The sequence below is a fragment of the Argentina anserina genome, chromosome 4, assembly GCF_933775445.1.
Source record: "Argentina anserina chromosome 4, drPotAnse1.1, whole genome shotgun sequence".
NCBI lineage: Eukaryota > Viridiplantae > Streptophyta > Magnoliopsida > Rosales > Rosaceae > Argentina > Argentina anserina.
This window is the reverse complement of record NC_065875.1, coordinates 11,856,227-11,881,601: the sequence shown is the minus strand read 5'-3', so window position 1 is coordinate 11,881,601 and position 25,375 is coordinate 11,856,227. Positions and strand designations below refer to the sequence as shown.

The following is a 25,375-nucleotide window of genomic DNA, read 5'->3' as shown; positions in this document are numbered from 1 at the left end:
ATCATCCTATATCGCAATTGAATCAATGTTATTAGCCGTGAATTCGAACTTTTTGGTATTTTCCTCTACTTAGCCCTACGTTTTTAGAAGTAAAACAGTCTAGATTCCTTGTCTATCTATTGCTTTAGTTACAGAAACAGGTAATTTAATTTACTGAATCTTTGGTCATATCAGTTTTCTAATTCAAATTCTGCTACCTTGTCATCATCATGTTTTTCCTTGACCATTCAAAAACATTACTACAATAGGCCGGTGCACTCTAGAAATGACTTGGTCCCAGCACCCAGGTACATTGTCCAGTAGCAACACATAATGCTCATCAAACTGATCAAAGTGTGATTTACTCCAGTATTCTGATCCGTCATCATACTCCAACAGTAAACCTGCCTTTGAAGCTTCTAGCATGCCATCGACATGCTTGATGAACCAGACTAATGTAGTGTCCCTGCAACTGCCCAAAGCAAATTCTTCAACAATTCCAAGTCTGGTGTCTCAGAACTGTTAGATCAATTTTGGACATATCACATATTATATGATTATCATGTTTAATGTCATAATCTATTTCTACATGGAAACAAAGATAGTATCAAATCTAGTTCCTAATGATTTCGTGTATTATATCATTATGGTAAGGAATCCTAATTTAAGTCTAGAAGCAAGACTACAAATCAGTATTGAATCAGGAATCTAAATAAGATGACTTAACTTACAAGATGTCTTTAATAGAATGACTCTTAAGGGTTAAAGATTCTCTATATATAGATGGTAAACGTCACTGTTATCACTACGAGTTTTTGCATAAGTTTCTGTCCATTGAGAAAGCGGAGAGTAGTGACTAACAGAAGACCTTGCCTAGCACCTTGTGACTTCGGATTAAGGCACAATGGATCACGGTGTCGTCGTTCATGAAGATGGTAAGTTAATCTCATTCACTAAGTTAACGATTAGTTGTTATGCATATGATCTTTGGTTTTGTACTCATATCATGTAATTTAATTTACATTTGGTATCAGAGCTCTTATGAGCACAAAAAATTTCAGTTTTGCATAACTAAAAATCGGATTTAGAAAAAAAAATGGTTGCGAACGTTACTTGATGGTCGCGAGCGTCATTGAGGATCGCGAGCGTCACTAAGGGTCGCGAGCGTGACTGCTGGTCGCGAACGTTACTACTGAGGAATTTTGCTTTACGGGTCGAACCAGTTGCAAACACGCAGATCCGGTCTCAACCCAATCCGTACTCAAGAACAACACCCAGAAAAATTTTAGCCGCTGTGTTTTTCAAAACGTTGAGCTTCTGGATATGGGAAGACGACTGGATCGGAAGCGATTGAGACCTTTATGTCTCTTACGGGATTCATAACCCAAATTGCTACGGATTAAGAAGACCAAAGGAAATTGTTGCTAATTCAAAAATTTGTTCTATGTTTCCGCTACAAAAACTGCAACAAATTTGGGGAAAAAGCAAAACAGGTTTTTCTTAAAGGTTTTCCGATTTCAATTTAAGCAGATTATATGAAATATATATATATATATATATATATATATGTGTGTGTGTGTGTGTGTGTGTGTGTGTGTGTGTGTGTGTGTGTGTGTGTGTGTGTATATGTATATACATAAGAACCCTAGAGCACACCCAGCCTGCATTTAAGAGTAGCTTAGAGACTTGGATTGTGGTTGATGTGTGGTTCCTGTATGGCTGGGAAATTTAATTTTCTATGCAAATATATACTCTATGGTTGAATTGAATGATTGAATTCTATGTGTGTGCTATAATTGATGGACAATGTATGCCGAAGTTTAAAATCTCTCAATTTTATACATTGTAAAAGGTTTACATGGCACAGAGCTTAGTTTTCTTATAAAGATTATCTGGGTAGAAAACAAAGTTATAAGCTCAAAATTAATTTGTGGTTTCCTGTTGGTATAATTGAACATATTGCATAAAGCATTCTTCTTTGATATCTGCATGGAATTTTCAAGATAACAAACTGAAAGTTGTGTTCTGTGTTTTTTAATTCATATTTTATTCTTCCAAAGAAGTGGTTAAAATATGATTTTAGAATACAGACAACAATAAGCATATTTGATGAAAGTAAATTCGGATACTTGGAATTAGATCTTCTGTCTAAAGATGTTGATTTGATTCTTTGGATAACATGTTTTTATCTTGTGTGGCTTATTGAAAAGAATTACAGAATGTTAAGTAATTACTCAAAAGTATTGCTTAATGTTGATTAAAGTTATGGATTGAATTACATGCAAGTATATGACTGTGTTATTTTATGGTATTTTTTGTTTTATGCTTGTCTTGATTGGCATTGTATGACAAAACAGAAAACACTGAAAACTAAGAACTCATAAAATTTTCTTTTGCTCTTTAGGTAGCACATACCTCACCTTCAACAATGTTTTAATGCTTACTGGGTCAAACTTTAGAGCTTTGAAGGATTCTGTAGAAACCTATATCACTATGAATGATAAGATAAGCTATTGTTTTCAAGAGGATAGACCTGAAACCTCAGCATAAGATGATAAAACCACAGTCAAAGCTAACTATAAGAAGTGGATGCATTCAAACATAATGGCTAAGAATGTTATTAGGCAGTCTATGTCTAAAAGCATTAGAGGATGCGTGGCTGAGCCGGAATTTGCTACTGATTTTCTGGAGGCCGTGTCAGCTAAGTTCAAGGAGAGTGAGAAAGCTGAGATAGCTAGGCTAAACAAGGAATATCATAGCCTGCAATACTCAGGAACTAGAGGAGTCAGGGAGCATTTATTAAAGTTGATTAATATCAATAATAGGCTTAAAGAGATAATGGTGAGAGTACAGGACACTTTGTTGGTGCATCATGCACTGGACACACTCCCAAACAGTTTTAACCATCTCAGGACTAGCTATAATGCTTAAAAGGAAAACTGGACTCTAGATGAACTAATAGACATCTGTTCTGATGAGGATGAGAGGATTAAGAAGCAAACTCCAACTATCTACCTGCTTAAAAAGCCTAAGAAAAGGAAGTCACATCAACAGAACAAGCTTAAGCCTAACAAGATCATCTCTAAGACATCAGCAACCACAAGGGCAAAGGATAACAAACCATTCAAATTCAAGTGCTACTTTTGTAAGAAAGTAGGACACATGAAAAAGGATTGTACTGGCTATAAGGCTTGGCTAGCTAAAAAGGGTAAGATTATTTCTAATACAGTTTTTTTCTTTAGAAGTTAATCTTGTTAATGTCAATCCACAATCTTGGTGGATTGATTCCGGGTCACCTATTCACATAACTAATTCCTTATAGGGGTTCAAAAAGACCAGGACTCCAAGAAGTGAGGATGTTAGCTTGCGTGTTGGAAACGGGATGAAGGTGGCAGTAAAAGCTGCAGGATGTCTTAGGCTTGATTTAGGATCTGGAAAATTTCTAGTCTTGAATAACGTTTATTATGTACCTTCCATGAGAAAGAATTTAGTTTCAGTTTCTCAATTGGTTAAATCTGGATGTAGTTTTTTGATTGACAATAAAGGAATTCTTATTTTTCGAAATAAAGAGCAAATTGGTTCTGGTGTTATATTGGATGATCATATAAAGTTAAATTGTTCAATATCTCAACAAGATATTTCTTTTGTTGAAACAGATAACACTAAAAGTACTAGCACCTTAACTGGTGTCAAGAAAACCAGGAACAATGAAAAATCTGCATATTTATGGCATAGAAGATTAGGCCATGTATCCAAAGAGAGACTGAAACTATTAGTAAGGAACAACCTTTTAAACGAATTAGACTTTTCAGACCTTCATGATTGTATTGAATGTTTTAAGGGTAAGATGACAAACAAACGGAAAAAGACTGCAGTAAGAAGTAAAGAGTTGTTGGAACTCATACACACTGGTATCTGTGGTCCATTTAAACACCAAACTATCTATGGAAACGTGTATTTCATTACATTCATTGATGATTTCTCTAGATACGGTTATGTTTCTCTACTCTTAGAAAAATCACAGGCACTTAAAGTCTTTCAAATCTATAAGGCTGAGGTAGAGAATCAACTAGAGAGAAAGATCAAAACAGTAAGATCAGATAGAGGTGGGGAATTTTATGGAAAATGTACATAAAAAGGTCAACAAAAGGGTCTTTTTGCCTTGTATTTGCAAGAGCATGGAATTAAAGCTCAATATACAACACCCTATAATCCCCAACAAAATGGTGTTATAGAGAGAAAGAATAGAACCCTTCTAAATATGGTTAGATGTATGATGTGTACTACTGGGTTGCCAAAATCTTATGGGGAGAGGCTTTAAAAACTGCAAATTATATTTGCAACAGAACACCAAGTAAAGCCATAGAGAAAACTTCTTTTGAATTATGGTGTGGTAGAAAACCAAGTCTTTTTTTCATTGTCATGTATGGGGTTGTCAAGCAGAAGCTCGGATTTATAATCCAAAAATGAGCAAGCTTGATGAAAAGTCTGTTACCTGCTATTTCATAGGTTATCCAGATAAATCTAAAGGTTACAAGCTATATTCTGCTAAACACTCACCCAGAATTTTTGAAACTCATCAAGTAAAATTCATAAATGAGAAAATTCACAATACAATTTATGAGGATTTATCCTCAGACTTTGAAGAACTTGTGATGGATGAGGATTTAGCAAATACATTACCTTTTGATAATGATAATGAATTAGCAGATGACATCATTAGAGAAAATCAAGATGCAGATGATCAAGAAATTGATCAAGGAATGCAAATTGACAATCCAGAAAACAATATAGTTGTTCAGAATCCTCCCATTGTTGTAGTGGCACCTGTAGCAGAACCTAATCTAATTCCACAACCTCAAAATAATCCAATTCCAGCTCTTCCTCAAAATCCTATGCTTAGAAAATTCGAAAGAGCTAGAAAAGCAAAATTTGGGGGGGGGGGATTGTCCTTACATTGTCAGTTATCTAACTGAGACAGACATAGTAGAAGATTGTGCAGAAGACAATGATCCAACAAATTTTGTTCAAGCTACAGAATGTGTTCAGTCAGAGAAGTGGCAAGAAGCTATGAAATCTGAAATTGAGTCAATGGAGAAAAATGGAGTTTGGGAATTAGTTGAAGCTGATCCAAGACAAAAAGCAATTGGCTGCAAGTGGGTTTACAAAACCAAGAAAGATGCAACAGGAAACACTGAAAGACACAAGGCAAGGTTAGTTACAAAAGGATTTACGCAGAAAGAAGGCATAGACTACACTGAGACTTTTTCTCCAGTTTCTTATAAAGATTCTTTTAGGATTATTATGGCGTTAGTTGCACACTATGATATGGAGCTTCACCAGATGGATGTCAAGACAGCCTTCTTAAATGGAGAGCTTGATGAAGTGATCTACATGAAACAACCAGAAGGATTTATTGAAGCAGGGAATGAGAATTTGGTCTGCAAGCTGAAGAAATCAATTTATGGACTCAAGCAAGCTTCCACGCAGTGGTACAAGAAATTTGACTCAGTGATTTCCTCTTTTGGCTTCACTGAAAATCTAGTTGATGAGTGTGTTTATTTAAAAATAGTTGGAAATCAATTTATTTTATTAGTACTATATGTTGATGATATACTTTTGGCTAGCAGCAATCTAAAACTGCTAAAAGATACCAAAAGCTTTCTGTCAAAGAATTTTGACATGAAAGATCTAGGTGAAGCATCATATGTACTAGGGATTGAGATTAAAAGAGATAGAGCACATAAACTGTTGGGATTGTCCCAAGAAAATTACATTTCTAAAGTTCTGAAGAGATTTAGTATGGAACAGTGCTCTGGAGGAGAAGTTCCAATGTCTAAAGGTGACAAGCTCACGAAAGGTCAACAGCCACAAACTGAAACTGAGAAGGAGAACATGAAGTCAAAGCCTTATGCAAGATTAGTTGGAAGCCTCATGTATGCTCAAGTTTGCACAAGACCTGACTTAGCTTTTACAGTTGGGATGTTATCAAGGTTTCAATCTAATCCAGGTTATGAACACTGGGTTGCAGGGAAAAAGGTGTTGAGGTATCTACAGAAGACAAAGAATCACATGCTAGTTTACAGACAAGTCAAAGATTTGAAGGTTATTGGATTTTCAGATTCTGACTTTGCAGGGAATTATCCTGATTCAAAAAAGTCCACTTGTGGATACGTGTACATGCTAGCAGGAGGAGCTATTGCTTGGAAAACCATGAAGCAGGCATTGATCACAACCTCAACCATGCAAGCTGAGTACATAGCAGTATATGAAGCAGTGTGTGAAGGGGTATGGATAAGGAATTTTCTACAGTAGACTCAAGTACTCAGTCACATTGTGGAAGACAAATTGAAAAAAAGAAGTTTTTTTGTGACAATGAGGCAGCTGTGTACTTCTGCAAGAACAATAAAAGATCTAGCAATTCCAAGCATATAGATTTAAAGTATTACAGTGTTAGGGAGAGGGTTAAAAGGGGTGAGTTAGTGGTTCTAAGCATAGATACAAACTCACAACTAGCTGATCCTTTCACAAAAGCATTACCAGTTAAAGTGTTCAAGAAACACATAAAGAGCATAGGCATTTTGCCTAACTTAGATGCTTGAGGTCAATGGGAGCTAAGTCCAGTAGGAGCAAACTAAAATTTACAAGTTTTGAGTTCTTGTTTTAATTATCTTTCTGATAACAGTTTCCTTTGTTTTAAATAAAGTCTTGAGATATTTCAGAATTGTTATGGCATGCTGCAGTTTTACATTAGTTTCTGAAAAACTTACACAAATAAGTTACAGTTGTATATATACTTGCATATCAGATGACTTTAATCATGTCTAGCATGGTGATATGGTTCAAGCAAGTTATAAAGTCATTGGTGTCTAGTTTATTGCTTGAAGTTCTGGTTTTAGAACATACGGTATGACTTGATGTATATGTATTCTATACTTGTTAATACACATTATACATATATCTCAATACTGAGGGTTTGGACATATGTATTTTGCAGGAGCTTATGTTGTAGCAAAGAAACTCTGCATTTTTGTTAAAGTGTAACTCGTTTCTTGTTCTGCATAAGTAACTGCAAGGCTAGGCTGCATGGAATCGGGTGCGGGTACGTGGAAGCGAAGCGTTTGGAAACGCGGAAGCGTTTTTTTTCCAAAAATTAAGGAAGCGGGTGCGTTTTGGAAGCGTCGAAATAATATATATATATTATATTTTTATATTTTATTTTTTAATTATTTTATCTAGTATTAAAATAATTAGATAACTATTAATGACTTATTTTCTAACCCATGATTATCTTTGATTATAGCATTATTAAAGCTTCATTTCAAAATTCAAACAAAAGAATGTACAACATAGTGTGAAGGTGTTGGGCACGTGCAAGTCAAAGAGATATCACTAGATGAAATTGATAAAAAAATGTTCGTCTTCCCTATGTCTCTCTCTCTCATATGGATTTTTTTTCATTTCTCTCCACAACTCTCTGTCTTCTCTATATATATCTCTCTCATCTAGATTTTCTTGATATCTCTTCCTCATATTTCTGACACATATTAGATTGATTGATGTTATTCATCTTTAACCGCTTAACGAAATAAATAAGAAGATGAGACGACAAGAAGAGTCTCAAGACATTGATTGATGAAATAGAGGTAGAGAAGAAATCACCCTTCCAATTTGGAAGTCAACGCTTCCGCCGCGCTTCCAATTTGAAAGCCAACGCTTCCGTCGCGCATCCAATTTGGAAGCCAACGCTTCCGCCGCGCTTCCAAACCCACATTTTTCGGAATCGCGCTTCCGTCGCGCTTCCCTGCGCTTCCGAGCGCTTCCGCTCCCGCTTCCGCTTCCGAAGCGGGAATCGGTCGTCCAACCAAGCTTCCGTGCTATGTAGCTGCAAGGTGACCATGTTGTGATGGGATTTTTGATTCAATTGTTTTTGACGCGCACTACAGTAGGTAGTATAGTTTCTGACATTACAGGAACTTGATTTTCATAAACCGGAAGTGATTGTCCAAGTGGGAGATTGTTAGATCAATTTTGGACATATCAAATATTATATGATTATCATGTTTAATGTCATAATCTATTTCTACATGGAAACAAAGATAGTATCAAATCTAGTTACTAATGATTTCGTGTATTATATTATTATGGTAAGGAATCCTAATTTAAGTCTAGAAGCAAGACTACAAATCCGTATTGAATCAGCAATCTAAATAAGATGACTTAACTTACAAGATGTCTTTAATGGAATGACTCTTAAGGGTTAAAAATTCTCTATATATAGATGGTAAACGTCCCTGTTATCACTACGAGTTTTTGCATAAGTTTCTGTCCATTGAGAAAGCGGAGAGTAGTGACTAACAGAAGACCTTGCCTAGCACCTTGTGACTTCGGATTAAGGCACAATGGATCACGGTGTCGTCGTTCATGAAGATGGTAAGTTAATCTCATTCACTAAGTTAACGATTAGTTGTTATGCATATGATATTTGGTTTTGTACTCATATCATGTAATTTAATTTACAAGAACTTCTGCGTATTCGCAAGGGTCAAGACTGCCTTATAAGGTAACCTTAGGAAATGTGAGAGATACGCCAAATACTCCGGTGAATTCTGGATATAAGGTAAGCTTAGGAAATGTAATTTTCTAGTGGTGAGTGATCAAAGGCAGATGGGAGGAATAAGTTTTGGAACACAGTTTGGGGACTGCGCATTTCAAGCAATTAAAGCTGTTCATATGGCAGCCTTGAAGCCTATTGGGGAGAAAAGTAACTAACAAGATCACATTTACAAGGCGTGGCATGTGTGAGGAACTGAAGATTGGCTTTCCATGCATTATGCGAGGTTCTACTAAGCGAACACTGAACAGGTCTTTTATCTCCTCCAGCAACAGAACTTATGGCACAGAAAGAAGGCATTCGTTTTGTATTCAAGCTAGCTTATATTCTTCCTTGAGAAATGCAGCCGGAACTGTACGGAAGCAGCAAGCTTGGTCCTCTGATTATCCATGCCAAGCTGATTGTTGAAGGAGGGGCTTTGGTATAAGACTTGAAATTGTAGAACTTTCCTTGGGCAGGTGCAACTGTGCAAGGGACGCCACAATAGTCGGGTTTAACAACAATGGCATGCCAGAATTCAGAGGGAGCTATGTACCGGTAGGAAGATCATTGCTGGGCTCCAAATATATGACGCAACATAATACACTGTTATATCCAAATATCTTATAAATATAGTTAGTTTGGCTTTAGAATGATTTATATCCATAATCCATAAGAGAGCCCTGCTATTTAGGGGTGGGCACGGGACGGGACGGGACGAAGCTCATCCCACGTCCCGTCCCACTCTTTTAAATTGGAACGGGATCGGGACGGGACGAGGGTTTTTAAGAATGCATTCCACTCGGGATTAATCCCGATTAGGACGGGATGGGATCGGGACGGGACAAATCCCACTTTTTTATGAAGTTAAATAAAAACCTATATTTTTATTTTTTCATAACGAAGTAACATTTAATAATGAAATTTTAACAAAAAAAATGCATATTATGTTCAAAATATTATAAATTACCATTATTATTTGAGTTGATATAATTTTAGAGTTATTAAGAACATAAATTAGTTTCATTTTGATACAAATATATAAGAATTTTTAAGTTTTCATTCAAAATGAGACGGGACGGGACGAAGCGGGATAGAAATTATTCGTCCCACGTCCCATCCCACTAGAATGAAGCGGGACGGGATCGGGACGGGACGAACATTTTTAGACCTCCATCCCGTCCCTATGAATTTCGGGACGGGATCGGGATTTCCGTTTTTTATGCCCACCTACTGCTATTAGAGATGGAACATCCAGTAATGAATAACAGTGGCTACTAAGTTCTCAGAAGCCATGCAGGAACATACCATGTGCCATTTTATTTCCTATGTATCAGTCCCTTCTTGCATCGAGTTGGCTATAGATCACTCACTCAGCTCTCATCTGCGACCAGTACACATGTGGCACAACTTCTGAAACCACAGATACAACTTTACTTCCCCCAAACTATGCTATCAGGAGAATTCTTTCTACCAACTTATCTTGAAGTTATAACTTTCAAAAAGTTACAGATATATTTATAGGGGCTGTGGGCGTGTCTGGACTATAAATATGTCTTTTCCAACGACACATCCTTCCACATCCTGTGGGCAGCCAAACTTCTGCTCAAGGAAAAATCCCACTGCCCCGAGGCACTGACCGAGCTGTCGACGGAAAACTGGATCAACAGTTAATGGCTTCTTACTGTAGTCTACAGTCAAATGGATAACCTCCCCGTCCGCAGGTCCAGCACCCAGTAGCTCCTCACTGAAATTGGCAAATGCCAACGTGCGCACATTACTATCAAATTTTCCAGACGATATACGCCAGGGTGTCCCCCTGGTACCAGAAGCCAAAGTTTCACCAAGGCCAGCAGCAATTTCAGCCTCAACCAAATTATGATCTTGGTCTGTTGGGCTGACTGTATGAAGCACAAATGATAAATCTGGTGAAAGCATTTCTTGCACCAGGATTGCCATCGTAGCATCCTTCTGGGGTACACCGGCAATTCGACGGCTCAAAACTGCCCTTCGAGTGTAAAGTGAAGCCCACACTTTGCTTATAGAACTTTCTAATACCGTTGAATTTGAAAGACTAACATTTGGAATTGAATCATATAGTCCAGCAGCCGACATTCCAGCCAAATCCTCAACATTAGCACTTGATCGAACAATCAGCCGTGCATTGCCTGGGAATATTTTCGCTATTCTATCAATGATATCTGTAGAGGGCTGTAGGAAAGAGATCAGTTCTTGGAGCTGACCACATACTTTGTCAAGTTCTCCACTTTCCGGCTTCAATGTTTCTATCTTATCTATAAGGGACCTGAATGATTCCATGGATTTGCTTTGCTCTAATGCGAGTTCCATAGATCCAAATGGTATCACTGCTCCAGCAGGGACGTTGAAGGAAGCCGGTACCCCTTGGTCACTGAAAACTGCAGATAAAAGACAGACAGCCAAGTAAGAAAATGCATGGGAACACCATTATATGCTGAAAATTAGCAGGGTGCTTTTAGGGAATCCATTCATCACCCTTAGTCTTTAGATACAAGCAAATTATATGCATTTTATATAGTACACTAATGCACTCCAATGACTAAGCCTTCTAGTGCACCCTAATGATGGTAATGGCCATTCTGTTTTAGAGAAAAATGAGGGTCATTAAGACAAACTAAGGAAATACAGTTGTTGAAAAATACGAGCTCTAAAAACGCTTATTGAGTTGATACTTGGAAAGAAATGGTGCATTCCTAGCCAAAATTGAATATTACCTATATCAGACGCTGCAGCCAAAGATGCTAAACGACCACAAGCAGCTGCTTTTGCACCCGAATTTCGTGCTTCTGCATCAGCAAGTGGTAAAACTCCAGCAGATACCCCCTAGATAAAAATACAATTTGTGATGATGTAAACCAAACCAAAATTTCTTGACAGTTTGATCATTTGTGAATTCTGGGTTAACTTTGAGCAACTCCAGGTGCCTTTCACGTGATGCAAAAAGGAGGGTGTGATCACGGAATAGTTTATGTTTGCAGTAGGAGTGATAACTACAAGTCTAGAGCCCTACTGGTGTGATGCAGCTGAAGTGGCTACTTTCTATCCCTTTCTATTTTCATCTGTCCAGGATCAAAATTGTACCTGATTGGATACTGGGGTTTTAGCAGCAAATGAAGAAGGGTCAGGAGTTCCTCGGGATTCAACTTTTCGTGCCACGTCACTTGAAAGATTCTTTACAACAAAATTGCCAGTGCTGTTTTCTGATGAAGGATATATATCAACACTAGATGAGGAGGCTTCTAACCTGCAAGTTCATGCAAGAAAAAAGTTTCTATTAGAACAACTCACAGAGTAAAATACTTAAGGACCATTTTTTATCATTCCTACTGATTGCACCTTTCAGTCAACTTTTTTTATCAGTTGAAATAATAAATGCTTTTCAAAATTGGACCGAGGTAGGGAAGGGAGGAACACAAGTCACCCCACCCTTGGATGTGTGGTATAAGTAATACCATTAGAGCTATAAGACCCAGAAGTCATGAATTTCAAAAGTCAGAAATGTCCAGATAATAACCTCACATATTTTCCCTTATGCTTTTGTATATCAGCAATTTTGTCGTCGTCTTCGCATGTTACAAACACAACCTTCTCCTGTAGATCACCATCATAGTTTACTGGTTAGATTTATCCAATAATATCAAAATCTACCAAAGACGGTAAAATTTGAATATACAAGACATACTTGTCGAGCCCTGACACCAAGATGAGACAAGTGAGGGAGCTCTTGCAGAAGTACAACTCCCACAATGTTACTCCCAGCTGCTGTTACCTGCCAGAGATAGAGACCATAAGAACACTAATGTATCCAGACTGTCTATACCCACTACTTTGGCCTGTAAGAAACAAAAATTTGATCACAAACCTCTTCATCTCCATCTGCTTTATTGACAACAAGAACAACAGGTCCGTCCACAGTGGGGGGTATTGATCCAGGGACAATACTCTCAACCTGATGTTATAGGTTTACATTGTTATGAGAAACTGTCAACGACACATTACAACGAGGAAAACAATACTTGATTACTAGCCCATACATCCTGTGAGGGATGATATATAAAATAATTTTTATTCCAAACTACAGAGAAAATTGTTCATTAATATATGAAAAGAAAGTAGACAAATATAAATATTCTCAGAAAATATAAAAGAAAAACCTAATCATGACACTAGCCTAGCCTTAATCTCCTCCTCAGAAATTGACCTCCCCCCACTCCAGCTTGTGTGAACACAAAAACCTTTAAGGGCATACTTTGATATATACATAAGCACATAATGCCAGGTAGTTACGTTTGTATACAACTTCTTCAATCTAACATTTAAAAGTATCTAATTGACCCAAGGTATATCTACCAACTTTCTTAATGTTTCAAACACAAACCAATCAACTTCCACTCTTTCTTTCAATTTTCATTCTATTTTCTTGAATATTTTGAGCTAGTGCAATCAAACAGATCCAGGGATCTGTAAGCTGGGATCAGCTTTACTTTAAACTTGCAAATAAGACATGCAACCTGATACCCAAGTCAACATATTGACCAAGATATTTGCAGTTTGTATTTAACTGGAAAGATTAAGGACGTACCTGAACTAATGTTCCCATAGCAGCTCCAGGCACAATAACATCCCAACCCTGAGAACCAATCGTAGTTCTAATTGCTTTCAAAAGTAGGGTACAGAGTTTTGAAACTTGAAATATTACACTGCATAGCAAATGTCTCTGTATCATCAGTACTGTAATTGAATGACCCTATATAACAGTATTACTCTAAAGAATCATGTTAATTGGATGTTTAAAATATTATGATATACCCGGCGCGAATTTCAGCTTCTGCATATGTCCTTACACTGTTCTCAGGTATTCCAAAAGCTTTCCCTAATACCTGCAAGATTTGTTTAGGTTCCGCAGTACATTTGTTCCGGACTTTATGTTATAATACTTGTGAATTAGCTATGTTAAGTAGATACCCAGTGAGGATTATATTTCAAAATACCATGATTTCCATGAAAGAAATATAGTAAAGAATACCCATGCTGGACTCTAATGATAGAAGAGACCCACATGTCTGGCAGAGTATTAAAACAATGGGCTGCCGAAAACTAACAACTTTAAAACCAATAAATGAAATGATTCCACAGATAAATATTACCCAATGAAATCCCATGGAGATTTACGATATTTTGTCTAATAGATCATCATTCTCAATAAGTGTTTGTTTCTTCGTCTACCTTTTTTTATGTGAACAAACAGTACCTGGACATTTTGGGGAAATATTTGAAGAAGTGCTTCAGAATATTCTTCAGTTAACCTCCTGGCTCTATCAAGAGTAGCTTTTTGTCGTAGTCCCCAGATTATTTTCCCATCTTCACTTGCTTCAAGAATAAAACAAGAGGAAGGCCATAAGACAATTGGGCCAAGGAAGGAACTTATGAACAATTTTCCAGATAATTGATGCAAAACTATTCCAAAGACAAGACGGATGAATTACCTTCTGTTTCAGAAAGACCTCTTGCTTTCCAGGCAAGGAGCTCGTTTTCAATAGCAACACATTCTTCAGGCTTCCAACCAGATAACCGTAGCTGATGAACACCAACTATAAGGGCACCAAGTGGATCATTCCATGAGCTTACATCCTTAGATTTCACATCCTGTGCCAGCCAAAGAGCCCCTCCCATAGCTTCAAGCTCATTAGCGAACCTAACCAAGTCAATGATCGTCAACAACAGACAGCCAAAATATTACCACCAGTGCTAAGATAGTATATCTGGATAAAGGAAGCCTTAACAATTGCACAATACAATGTGAGTCACAACAGTTCCTCTAGCTTCTTAATGTCATACACTTATTGTACAACCAGGAGATTGGTCAAATGCACAATCAATTGTTCTAACAAATGGTCCTTTAAAAACTGACTTCCAGACACCTTGTACAGAAAACTTTACAACCAAAAAGGAGAAAGGAACACCCAAAACAAGATATATAATTGCAATCCAAAAAGTTTGAACGTGATTTCAAAGCCAAGGATTATATTCTTACCTACTTAGAAGGATGAATGAATAGTCCTCAAGTCCAATCTCGCAAAGACGCCACTAATATGCACAGGGAGATGAACAGTATCAACGATTAGAAGAAACATTCTCGGACTCTGAATCCATTTAATAAGAATTGCTTCACTTTAAAGTTACAAAAAAATAATCACAAATCATTTTTTTTGCACCTTTTGACGCATAGCTATTGCAGCATCAGAAGCATCATTTCTAAGGCCACTTTCAAGACCCTTAGAAATTATGTCTCTCAGGGCGCTCAAGGATTGCATGGTCTTGAACAATAATTCAGATCCCAAAACTTTACTTGATTCAGCTGAAGCATCCAAATCCTGTAAGAAAAAAAAATGAAAATGAAAAAAGTCTCAAGGTGGTAATATCAACAGAATTCTTTTGTGAGGACAAAGTAGCTAGGTTGAGTATTATAAACTCATGGGTCATTACTAAGATAAAGTTAATTTCTTTTCTTACATCGCACTGTTCTGAATCTCAAAGGTTGTTGCAGATGTCATAAAAATTGAATCACCATACTATTTGATCATAAAATTCATACTACTTAAACACAATAAGAAAATATGAGGATGCAACTTTATGCCTAATAACTGCAAGCACTATCAGCAAAGAAATTCATAAGATATAAGTACAAAAACATTGACCCAAAATGAACTTCACATTGTCTGATCCACAGTATGGGCTTCAAGCATAAGATAAAAATTGAAGAAATGAAATTATCAAGGTTCACCTTTTTGCACTCCAGAAACAATGTAAGAGCCGAACGGCCTTTATCATCAATGGATTCTTGGATGGATTCAAGTTGTTCAGCAAGGCTGCAATAAGGGTTAATCAAAACCAAAAGTCACATCAACTCCATTTTAGTTCAAAGCTTATTTCTTAAAAGATAAACTGCATTTATCGTATACAAGCGGGTAAAGTCCACTTTAAACTTCAGGGAAAGATTTTGATTAATACTGATGCAATTACTGAGTTCACGTCGCATCTTAGTTTGAAGCAACTCTTTTATCTTAAAATAAAAATATATATAAATTACAATCAAGATAATCAAACCCTCTTATCGATCCTAGTCCTACCCTCTGACCCACCCTCCAGAAATATTACGATTGTGCAAATTGGTTAACAAATTAACAGAACTCTCGAGAAAGTGTATTCTAGAATGCATGGAGAAGCCTACAAGTTATTTATGTTCTCTGTAACAGTAGTCGTCATCCATATATTGGTATAGTTACCACATTATTTCCCCAGAGGAGGGAACTCATATTGGTATAACTGCTTAGTCTTATATTTGACACCAAGATGATAAATCTAGTTAAATATTTGGAACGTCATATTTAAGTGCCTGACAGATTTATGCTTTCTTTCATTGATTTTACTGTTTATTTAATTGAATATAACCGATCTGATAAGACTATGACCGAAGGTCATTTCCTGTTAACTCAGGGTGAGGCTATGAACAACTACTAGACATTAACATTTTCAATTAATCGATAGGAATTCCAGCTGCAGTGTAGCATATATTTGATGTCAATTTGGGAAAAGTTCACGAGTTTACCCACAAAAAACAAGTACCACTGAAAATAAACAATGGGATATCATTTTCACATCATCTTGTTAAAAAACTATGTCAATGTAAGCCACTAAAATGTCATTTGACACTTCAGTTTTACGTGAGGAAGAAAAATTAGCAAGTATTAAATTAAATGTCTTTGTTGTCCAAACCTTCCAGCATTGAAGAAGTCTTTGAGTTCATGATGAAATATCTTGAACTGCTCTACAAATGCTTCACTGTATTGCCCAGGATTCTTGGTTATTCTTTCTAGCATTGCTTCTGTAGCAACTAGATCTTCCGGACCAGCATTACGGTGAAGTTTGTTTTGTATTGTATGCTTAATTTCTTGCTGCAATTTGTACATTTGTTCAATAGTTAAAACATGATCAACAAATTAATTACAAATAAGAACTATGATACTGCAGCAACCTTTTTTTTCCCTCTTTTGTATTTCATATTACAAGGCACAAAATGATACTTAGTGGAGATTCATCGCACTATGTTATTGCATTACAAATGCACAGCGAAGTATACCTTGAAGTCATGAGGTATATCATTCCGATGAGCAATGTCTCTGATTCGTGTTAGGGGGACAGATGCAGTAAACTCTGCCTTGAAAGATGGCAGACATGGATGAATTTTGCGGATAACAAGTACCTCCTGAACAACAAGCATATATTTTTGAACTGATAAAAGAAAAACAAACAAAAAGACAGATGAAGAACTTAATTATTTAGGGCTTTAAATATAGAATTACACCATTATATTTCTTCAGCTGAATCTTTTTTTTTTTGGTGGGGGGTGTTTAAGTCACTTGGTTTGTTACACTTTTCAATATTTTGCTCTTTGAAAGGAAATAAATTTTAGTGATCAAAACATGAAAGCAGGATTCTGTAAGCTACCAAAGGAACTAACAAAATACACTCCAATTATTTTTGAAACAGTAAATCAAAATGCTGGAATGGAAGGGCAATCTTGCTTAACAACTAATCTTATCATAATGATGCAAAGATGTTTTAATGTTTTATACAGAACACTTAATGAACAAACAAATACTGATATACATTGAATTAGAACAAAAACAAATGACTGATTTGTATCAAGCTCTGGTCAAACAAAACAAAACAAGACCAAAAAGAACCCACCTGGGGTGAAGTATCTTTCCTGCAGGAAATTCTTTCCAGTTCTTGAAATATAACCCTGGAAATCTCAGCATGTCGGTTTGGTCGGTGATGACCTCCATCTTCAAAGCAAGGAATTTGACCTGTGTTTATCCACTGCATTAAGAAGAATATCTAAGCAATGCAAGAAAAAAAAACAACATAAAAATGACTCGAAAAGAAAAAAGAATTAAACCTTCAGATAAATGGAAGAATTTATGAGAGCATCCAACCGCTCCTCACTTCGCAAACTTTCAAGTAGTATATCACGTACAACTTCAAGCTTCAAAATTAACAGGTGCACAATTAGAGCAAGATAAACAATAAACAAATAAGTAAACTGGAAAAGGTTTCTGTGCACATTCTGTGAATGACATTGTTTTAAAACAGCTTGCAGAACAACAGTTGATTCCATATTTACAGGAAAATCGTTTGATAGACAAAAATAGAAACAAAACGAGTAGAGGTACCTTTCTCCACCAATTCCTGGCATTTTGATCACCTTCAACAAACTTCAGAGACACTCCTTCAAGACCTGAAGTGTCCCAATCTCTTCCTGATTCACGATCCCGATGCTCATTTGATTGCATAAATGAGATGGCATTCCCTTTCCATTGACCAACAAAAGGACTAGTCTCCACATCTGCAGAACTCGCAGTTGGACTAGCAACTTGAGCAACAGAAGACCCATTATATTCACCACCATCCTCCTTATCCAATGGGAAAAGATCTACATTCTCCCCGATTGCATTCCAATGGCAAACCATCCCAAAGCTTCCTCCACTGGGAATTTTCAAAACCCGGTTATCACCACCTTCCCAAAGCATACTCTTGTCTCCCCGTACGGTTACAAACTTAAACTCAATGGACTCATCCCCCTTGAACTCCAACTGGCACACCCATCCACTCTCTGTCCAATTCAGTGGCACCTTCTTCTTCCATGAACCTAACTCCTTGGATGATCCCAAAACCGCAACACTCTCACCAAACTCAACTTGGTGATCCAACCTGATATTAAGCCAAACCTTGCCTTGGCCAGAATTTGACTTGGACTTCATCTTGGTTTCCTTCTCCACCACTCTGCCAACCAACAAAAGAAACACCAGCCATATTATCATCACCTATCCATATCCAGCGTTCCAATCTCAAAATGACACTATTTAAATGCTTCTCTGATATCTCTTTCAGAGTCACATTATCTCAGCCCCTTAAAAGATTGAAATTTTCATAACCAAAGCCATTGATAGACAACTTGATTGTCATTCAATTAAGTGGGCTATAACCAGTAAATGAACTATATCCCATTATCCCTTAATTAGTTAGCTAAAAATTACATCCAAGGCAACAGCAATAGATGCTAGAGCAAACTAGATACCTAGTTAGCTTCGAGAAGACGAAAATTACTGTCATCATTACCAATCCCCAAAGCAGTAAAAGAAGCACAAATTCTACTCCTACAACTCGATAAATTCCTCTTTGGATGTTCCTCCGGAGTCGCATTGTTGCGAAAATGACTAGCAGCTATAAAAGTGTCTCCACCCTTAAAATCGAAATTTCCTTGACCAAATCCTTTGTTTGACAACTCGATTATCACGCATTAAACTCGGCTATGGCCAGTCCATGAATCTCTAGTCAAATTACATCTAAAGCAACAGCAAACCAATCTTTTACCAAATCACGTTAGAGTGAACTAATTTTGCTGATTAGCTTCGGAAAGACGAAAACTACTGTGATACACCAAGTTCCAAAGCAGCACATATTCTACTTCTACAGCTAATGTGATCCACAAATTTCCTTATCCACTGAAAAAATAAAAACGAAAGGAAACAAAAAGCTGAAGCAAGCATAATCAGAGAAATTGAGGAAGCATGAGATGAAGCGTTACGTGGATTGAGGAGGAGAAACGCCGACGCCGCAGAGGACCCGAAGACTGCTCGATTTGTGATGCAGAGGAGCGAAGCTTCTCTTACGGCCGAGAGGCGCAACGCTCCAACGGCATTGGAGCTGACTGTGGAGGAATCCGAATCGCTTGTGGCGGAGGAACTGTGAGGAAGAAGAAGCGGAGGTCTGCAGCGAACGCACGCAATCCATTTTGAGCGAGTGAGGCGCGTGGAGAGTTCAGTCCATGAAGAAGAAGAAGTGAGGAGGGAGGTTTGGGTGTTGGTATTAAAGTGATAGTGGTGACACGTGGCGGGGTGAGGCCCCGATAGTGGATCTATCTCTGATTGTCCGGGTCCCGATGTAGGGGTTTGTCCCCTAGCTCGCAAAACCACAAGAAAGATAATTTTAATTTTATATATAAATATTCGTTTTTGGGTTTGAGCCTCTGAGGTTCTTCCAACGGTTAAGAATTGTTAAGTTCTGTAATTATTGACCCACATGGGTGTGGATATTATTTTAATTTTAATCAGCAACAATATAAACACATTTGAAGTCGAATGAGATTAAAAATTCTTATTATGTTATTACTCGCAATTCTGTAACTCTTTAGAGAAAAGCTACTTTGGTTTATGAATTTCGTATATGACACAACAGTCTCTATTTCTTTTACGCACGTTTGGAGCGAATCATGCGGACTCGTTGGCAGACTATGAACACCAAATTCCACAAAATGCTCTTCTTTTTAACTCTTTATCATCCAGTTGTATTCGTGATTTTAATTTGTAACTTTATATTCTTTCATTGAAAAAAAATCAACATAAACACATCACGCTGTAATGAGTTATGGTCATAATTAAAGTTGAAGACAAAACGATTAAGCTATTTCAATGTCGATAACCTTGAGATAAACCTATTATTAGTGAAGAATACAACTACTCTGACCATGTCTAATCGATTAATTGCAAGTGACAACGAGCCAACTCCTTCTGTGATGAAATAATTTAAAGATAATGAGCCGAATCCATACCTAGTTAGTCCCTCCAGAGAACTTGTAGGTTACTCAATGATATGCAAGGTTATATTCGCACACAAAGTCACAAACTGTTTATTGTCTCAAATTCATAATACATATATTATTCAGTAAGAACTATATATGAGAACAGCAAGGCGAAGGTCGTGAGGTAGAGAGAGGCATTACTCATGGCTCAAGGCACATTAATGCCCCGAGGAACATATTTATGCGGACTTCCATGAAGACAGTGTTGGAGTTTCAGAGTTCTTCCAAGTACTGAAGTCACTCTGATACCGGTCACCCTTAACAGCATCTGCAGAAGCGAAGGATTCAAGCTCAGCCATTTCCTCTGGCGTCAACTTCACAGCCAAAGCTCCAATATTCTGGTTGAAATTCTCAATCTTGGTGGTTCCGGGTATGGGGCAGACATCATTTCCTTGGTGATGAACCCAAGCCAGTGCTAGTTGAGATGGGGTGCACCCCTTCCTTGCCGCAAGATCACTAACCCGCTCGAAGATTGTTTTATTATGCTCTAGGTTTTCACCTTGGAACCTGGGCAGATACTGCAAAAATTGAATGCATATATGAGAATTCAAACAAATACTAATTCAAAAACAGCAAGAATTATATGCAACACACAATCCAAAATTCATATTGACCGGCCGTGATGCTTTCTTTCCATAGCATATAACGATATTTGGGAATGCCTTCTTATATTCGGTTTTATCACTAACCACATAATTGTGGTTGGTGTCTGCTATGTAGGGAGAAGAAGCTGATTTTTACATGGCCTTGGTCCAATGAAGCTTGAAAGTTATTCGGGATACTTCATTATCTTTAAATCTGATACTATGAGCATCTGGAGACATTAATCATAAATTGACCTGTAAACCACAGTTACTCTAGATACCAGAGTCGAAAAATTAATTCTGTGACTTGCCAGTTGCCACGTTTCCACTGGAATGCAGGCTACTTTAGTGAAAACATAATGTGGTGACACTCGGAAGATTACTTGGCAAGATTAATTTCCAACTTTCAAGGAGATGGAACTCAGGACATTCATTTTAGAACAATGATGATGCTACATGTATTTTCACTTTTGAAAGCACATGCACCCGGGAATTAACAGCAAACCTTTCGGAAATCGTCATTGGCAAGAGTTTCGACGAACTTAGGCCCAGATGAAAGGAATCCCCTTCCTAGAGGACTGTATGCAACAATACCAATGCCAAGTTCACTGGGAAATTTAAGACACTAGTATTATTATCAAGTAGTATTAGAATCATATGCTAGCTACTTTAGGAAGATAGTAGTTAAGTTCCTTCGAGCCTCACCGACAAGTAGGAATAATATCTTCCTCAACATCTCTGGACCACAAGGACCACTCCAACTGTACAGCTGTTATTGGATGAACAGCATGGGCTCTCCTTATTGTGGAAGCAGAAGCCTCAGAGAGACCAATGTACTTGATCTTACCTTCTACAACCAGTTTCTTGAGCTCCCCCACCTAGTAACAGACATTACAAAGTAATAACAAGGATGAGAGACATACTGAGAAAAACTGACTAAACAAGACTAGGAAGAGAGACAACTACGAGACAATTAACAGCAGGGCTATGAACTACATTAATTGACATAACAATCCAAAATAACAAATGCTAGTTCAGATGTCGTTGCACACTTGATCCAAGCCACATTATTGGTAATGAAGGTAGGTCATGATTAAGAGATTTAAGGATTGATGACACTTGAGATTACTGAATCATGATGCGTCTCAGAATAACAAAATTAATAGAACTCATAGGACAAGAAAAGCTAAAGATTAATGAAACAATGCCAGAACCAACCTAAGCCCCCAAAAGAGTAACTAAGAAACTTGATTCTATCCAAGATGAGCAGCTTACTTCTAATGATTCCATATAGAAAGAAATTTGTAAAAAGGATAAATGAGGTATGCCAAACAAAATCAGACCTTAGAACTTTAGGATTAGAGGATCGAATTATCCCTCAACAAGAACTGACCATTTGGAGTAGGCATCTACCTCTAAGAATGAATCCAAACAAAACGAGAAACGAAAAACAGGTTCAAATCCGCTGAGCTAGAGAAGCAAATGAGAAGATAGATACCAACTCCACCTAATACCATCAGTAACAGAATCTGCGAGAGCATGATCATGAATTCCAGAAACTCAACTCTTGCTAGTGTTGGTCATAGTATATTAGGTACAGCATTCCTCATCACTAACTTTGTACAATGTGAAGCTGATATTCTCTTGCTTTATCTACAGATGAAGAAATTTAACCTCCGGTTATTAGGATTTTGTTAAGTCTAAGTCCTACTCCTGCTCCTACCCTCAAATATCACATGTCAGAACTCTTTAATTAGCGTTCTCCACTTCTTTCATATCTTTGTATACTTTGTTCTACTCTGTCCTAATTAATGTAGGCGGCTATGATAGTTTGTGCTAATAATATGACGGAGGAGCGCGTCTGGATAGGACCAAGTAGTAACCAATTATAAACTAGGGATATCCAGTGATCCAGAATATGGAGAACCAGTGTAACGGCACAAGTTCTGCCTAGGAACACCAATTAAAGCACTTTCTCATCTATTGAACACAATGCAACTCTAAGACAATCAGTTTAGCATTCTAGAAAATCAAAAGGCAATTGAGATATCGTAACAGTATCAGTCATTTCTAACTCTGGTTTATCGAGCAACATAACTGGACACAAGTCTGCAATTTTATTGCTACGGCAAGTAATGTAAACATTTGACTCTAATCAAGCTGATCAGAATCATCAAAACCTGAAGAGTAGTAGAAAACAAACCGTGACTTCAATGGGGACACGAGTGTCGATCCGATGCTGATAGTACAGATCAATACAATCCAAACCAAGTCGTTTCAAGCTCCCCTCACAAGCAGCCCTCACATATTCCGGGTCGCCCCGAATCTCCTTGTTCTCCGCAAAAAAATTGATCCCGAATTTCGTGGCCAACTCAACCTTGTCCCTCACCCCTCCACTCAAAGCCATCCCCAGCAGAACCTCATTGGTGTGGGGCCCGTACACGTCGGAGGTGTCGAGGAACGTGACGCCGGAGTCGACGGCGTGGTGGATGAGCTTGATCATGTCGGCGTCAGGCTTGGCGGGGCCGTAGAAGGCCGACATGCCCATGCAGCCCAGTCCCTGAGCCGAGACCTCCAGGCCTTGCGACCCAAGCTTGATCCTCCTCAATCCCGCCATTTTTCTAAGGGGTGATGAAGAAGAAAGAAGATAGTAGAGAGTGAAGGAAGAAGAGTAGAAGAGAGTGAGGTATATATGAGAGTGGTAGGTATTTCGGAGACAATTTGGTGACGCTGGTGGTGGTGGAGATGGCGTCAGCAGTGAGGTGGTAGGTGAAGAAGGGGATGGGTGGCGTGAGAGAGTACGTTATAGTGACCAAAAGAGATAGATCAACCGTTGACCTAACTGATGGTTCGAAATTATTTACCCAAACAGTCCACGACAAAGTAACACAGCGGTGTCGGAAGCCGGCCCGGTTTGTATACAAACAAGAGGTTAATGGTTGAAGCGATCATTCTTTTTTTTTTTTTAGATAAAGATACAATTTATTATATACCAGAAAATTACATCAAAATATACATATATGTAGTAGAGGTAACCTCACCACACTCATCTCTACTGTCACTCTTAGTCATGGGCTATTATTGGAAATGACAAACATGAGCCAAGATGCCCAATTCTGAACCAATGAAAACCCCTAACATCACGGGTTACAAAATATGTTATCTCACGTGCAACTCTATTTACTTCACTTAGAACATGAGAAACATAAAGACAAAATCACAGTTCTATATAAGTTCTAATACTATGGACATAAGCTCATTCACTAGCAAGACACACTTATGTATCATTAATCAATCTAATTGCCTCCAACAGTCAGATTTGAAGACACATTCCTTCCATTGCATTTGTGCCACCCATTCAAAAGCTTTCGAAATAGCACACAACTCAGCAGTTAATGAACTCAACCTGTCATCAACTCGTTCCCCCATTGTTGCGACAAGATGACCTTGACTATCTCTACTCACACAACCAACACCCACATTGAGACCGTCCCTTGAGACCGAGGCATCACAATTAATCTTCAAAACCCCACCCATAGGAGGATTCCATTTAATTTCAACTCCATTACCCATCATGCATGTGCTACTCTCTTGTCCATAATTAGACCTAATTCGACTTTGTTTAATACATTCCCAAATGGACAAAGCCATATCATACAAAGCACTAGCATCATGAGGTTGGTCCCCACAATAGCATTTCTCGCCTTCTAATTTAACCACAACATCACACTTAACACACACATCTCCTCTGCATGCAAATTTCTCCATGCATATTTGATAGGAGCACAAAATGTGACGTTCTTAATGTTTATATACCATATTCTTATGTTTTGTTACTTCTTATTTAGTTGTTTTAGGTTCATATTTGTCATTTCTATGTTCTAAGGAGAGCTATTTCGAATTTAGATGAATTGATGATGAAATTGTGCTAAGTGTTAGAAATCCTTATTGAGCTAGGATTCCTTACTCGACTAGGACTCTACTTTCCTATTTTCATTCTTTCTTATTCCCTAATCGACGAATTCTTTTCAGGAAAGACAAATCATATTTGGAAAGGAAGTAGAGAGGCCGTGGTGCATTCCTAGTAAGACAAGGAAATCATATCCGAGTTAAAGAAGGAGAAGAAGAGGTCGGCCTAGCTATTCCTAGTTGAACATGGAGAGATGCCGTGCAGCCCTTATGTGGTCTCCCTATTGGATTTGGTTTCCTATATCAAGTTGGATTTGGAGTACATGAATCAAAATTCATATCAAAGAAGATTTCAGTTTCCAAATTGGATTCTATCTCCTAATTGGGACAGCAAAGAGGGTTTATTTTCTCCTATATATAGAGGCTCAGCCTCCCCATTCATTGATCATCAACCTTGTATACAAGCACAAGCCTAGCTCTGCCGAATCAATCCCTCACCCTTCCAAGAAATCCTAAAAGCGATTCCATCATTCCCCACCAATCAATAGCCTTCAAGCACGCTTGTGA

At 37.7% G+C, this 25,375-nt stretch overlaps 2 protein-coding genes across 2 annotated transcripts; both read right to left on the bottom strand.

The window, feature by feature from the left end:
- Positions 1-9,872: 9,872 nt before the first annotated feature.
- Positions 9,873-19,483, bottom strand: LOC126790312 (phosphoglucan, water dikinase, chloroplastic). The gene is made up of 19 exons (XM_050516502.1): positions 19,263-19,483; positions 17,848-18,457; positions 17,574-17,660; positions 17,363-17,494; positions 16,752-16,877; positions 16,388-16,566; positions 15,396-15,480; positions 14,827-14,985; positions 14,646-14,698; positions 14,098-14,306; positions 13,863-13,981; positions 13,421-13,491; positions 13,194-13,311; positions 12,474-12,560; positions 12,294-12,380; positions 12,126-12,202; positions 11,693-11,855; positions 11,326-11,434; positions 9,873-10,989 (listed from the first exon to the last, which is right to left on the bottom strand). The coding sequence occupies exons 1-19, from the start codon at positions 19,466-19,468 to the stop codon at positions 10,091-10,093; spliced, it is 3,576 nt and encodes a 1,191-aa protein (XP_050372459.1). The 5' UTR covers positions 19,469-19,483; the 3' UTR covers positions 9,873-10,090.
- An 831-nt stretch (positions 19,484-20,314) lies between these two features.
- On the bottom strand, positions 20,315-23,605 carry LOC126790501 (probable aldo-keto reductase 2). The gene is made up of 4 exons (XM_050516753.1): positions 23,103-23,605; positions 21,605-21,777; positions 21,405-21,507; positions 20,315-20,833 (listed from the first exon to the last, which is right to left on the bottom strand). Exons 1-4 carry the CDS (start codon positions 23,514-23,516, stop codon positions 20,495-20,497), a joined length of 1,029 nt encoding a protein of 342 aa, XP_050372710.1. The 5' UTR covers positions 23,517-23,605; the 3' UTR covers positions 20,315-20,494.
- Between the last annotated feature and the right edge of the window lie 1,770 nt (positions 23,606-25,375).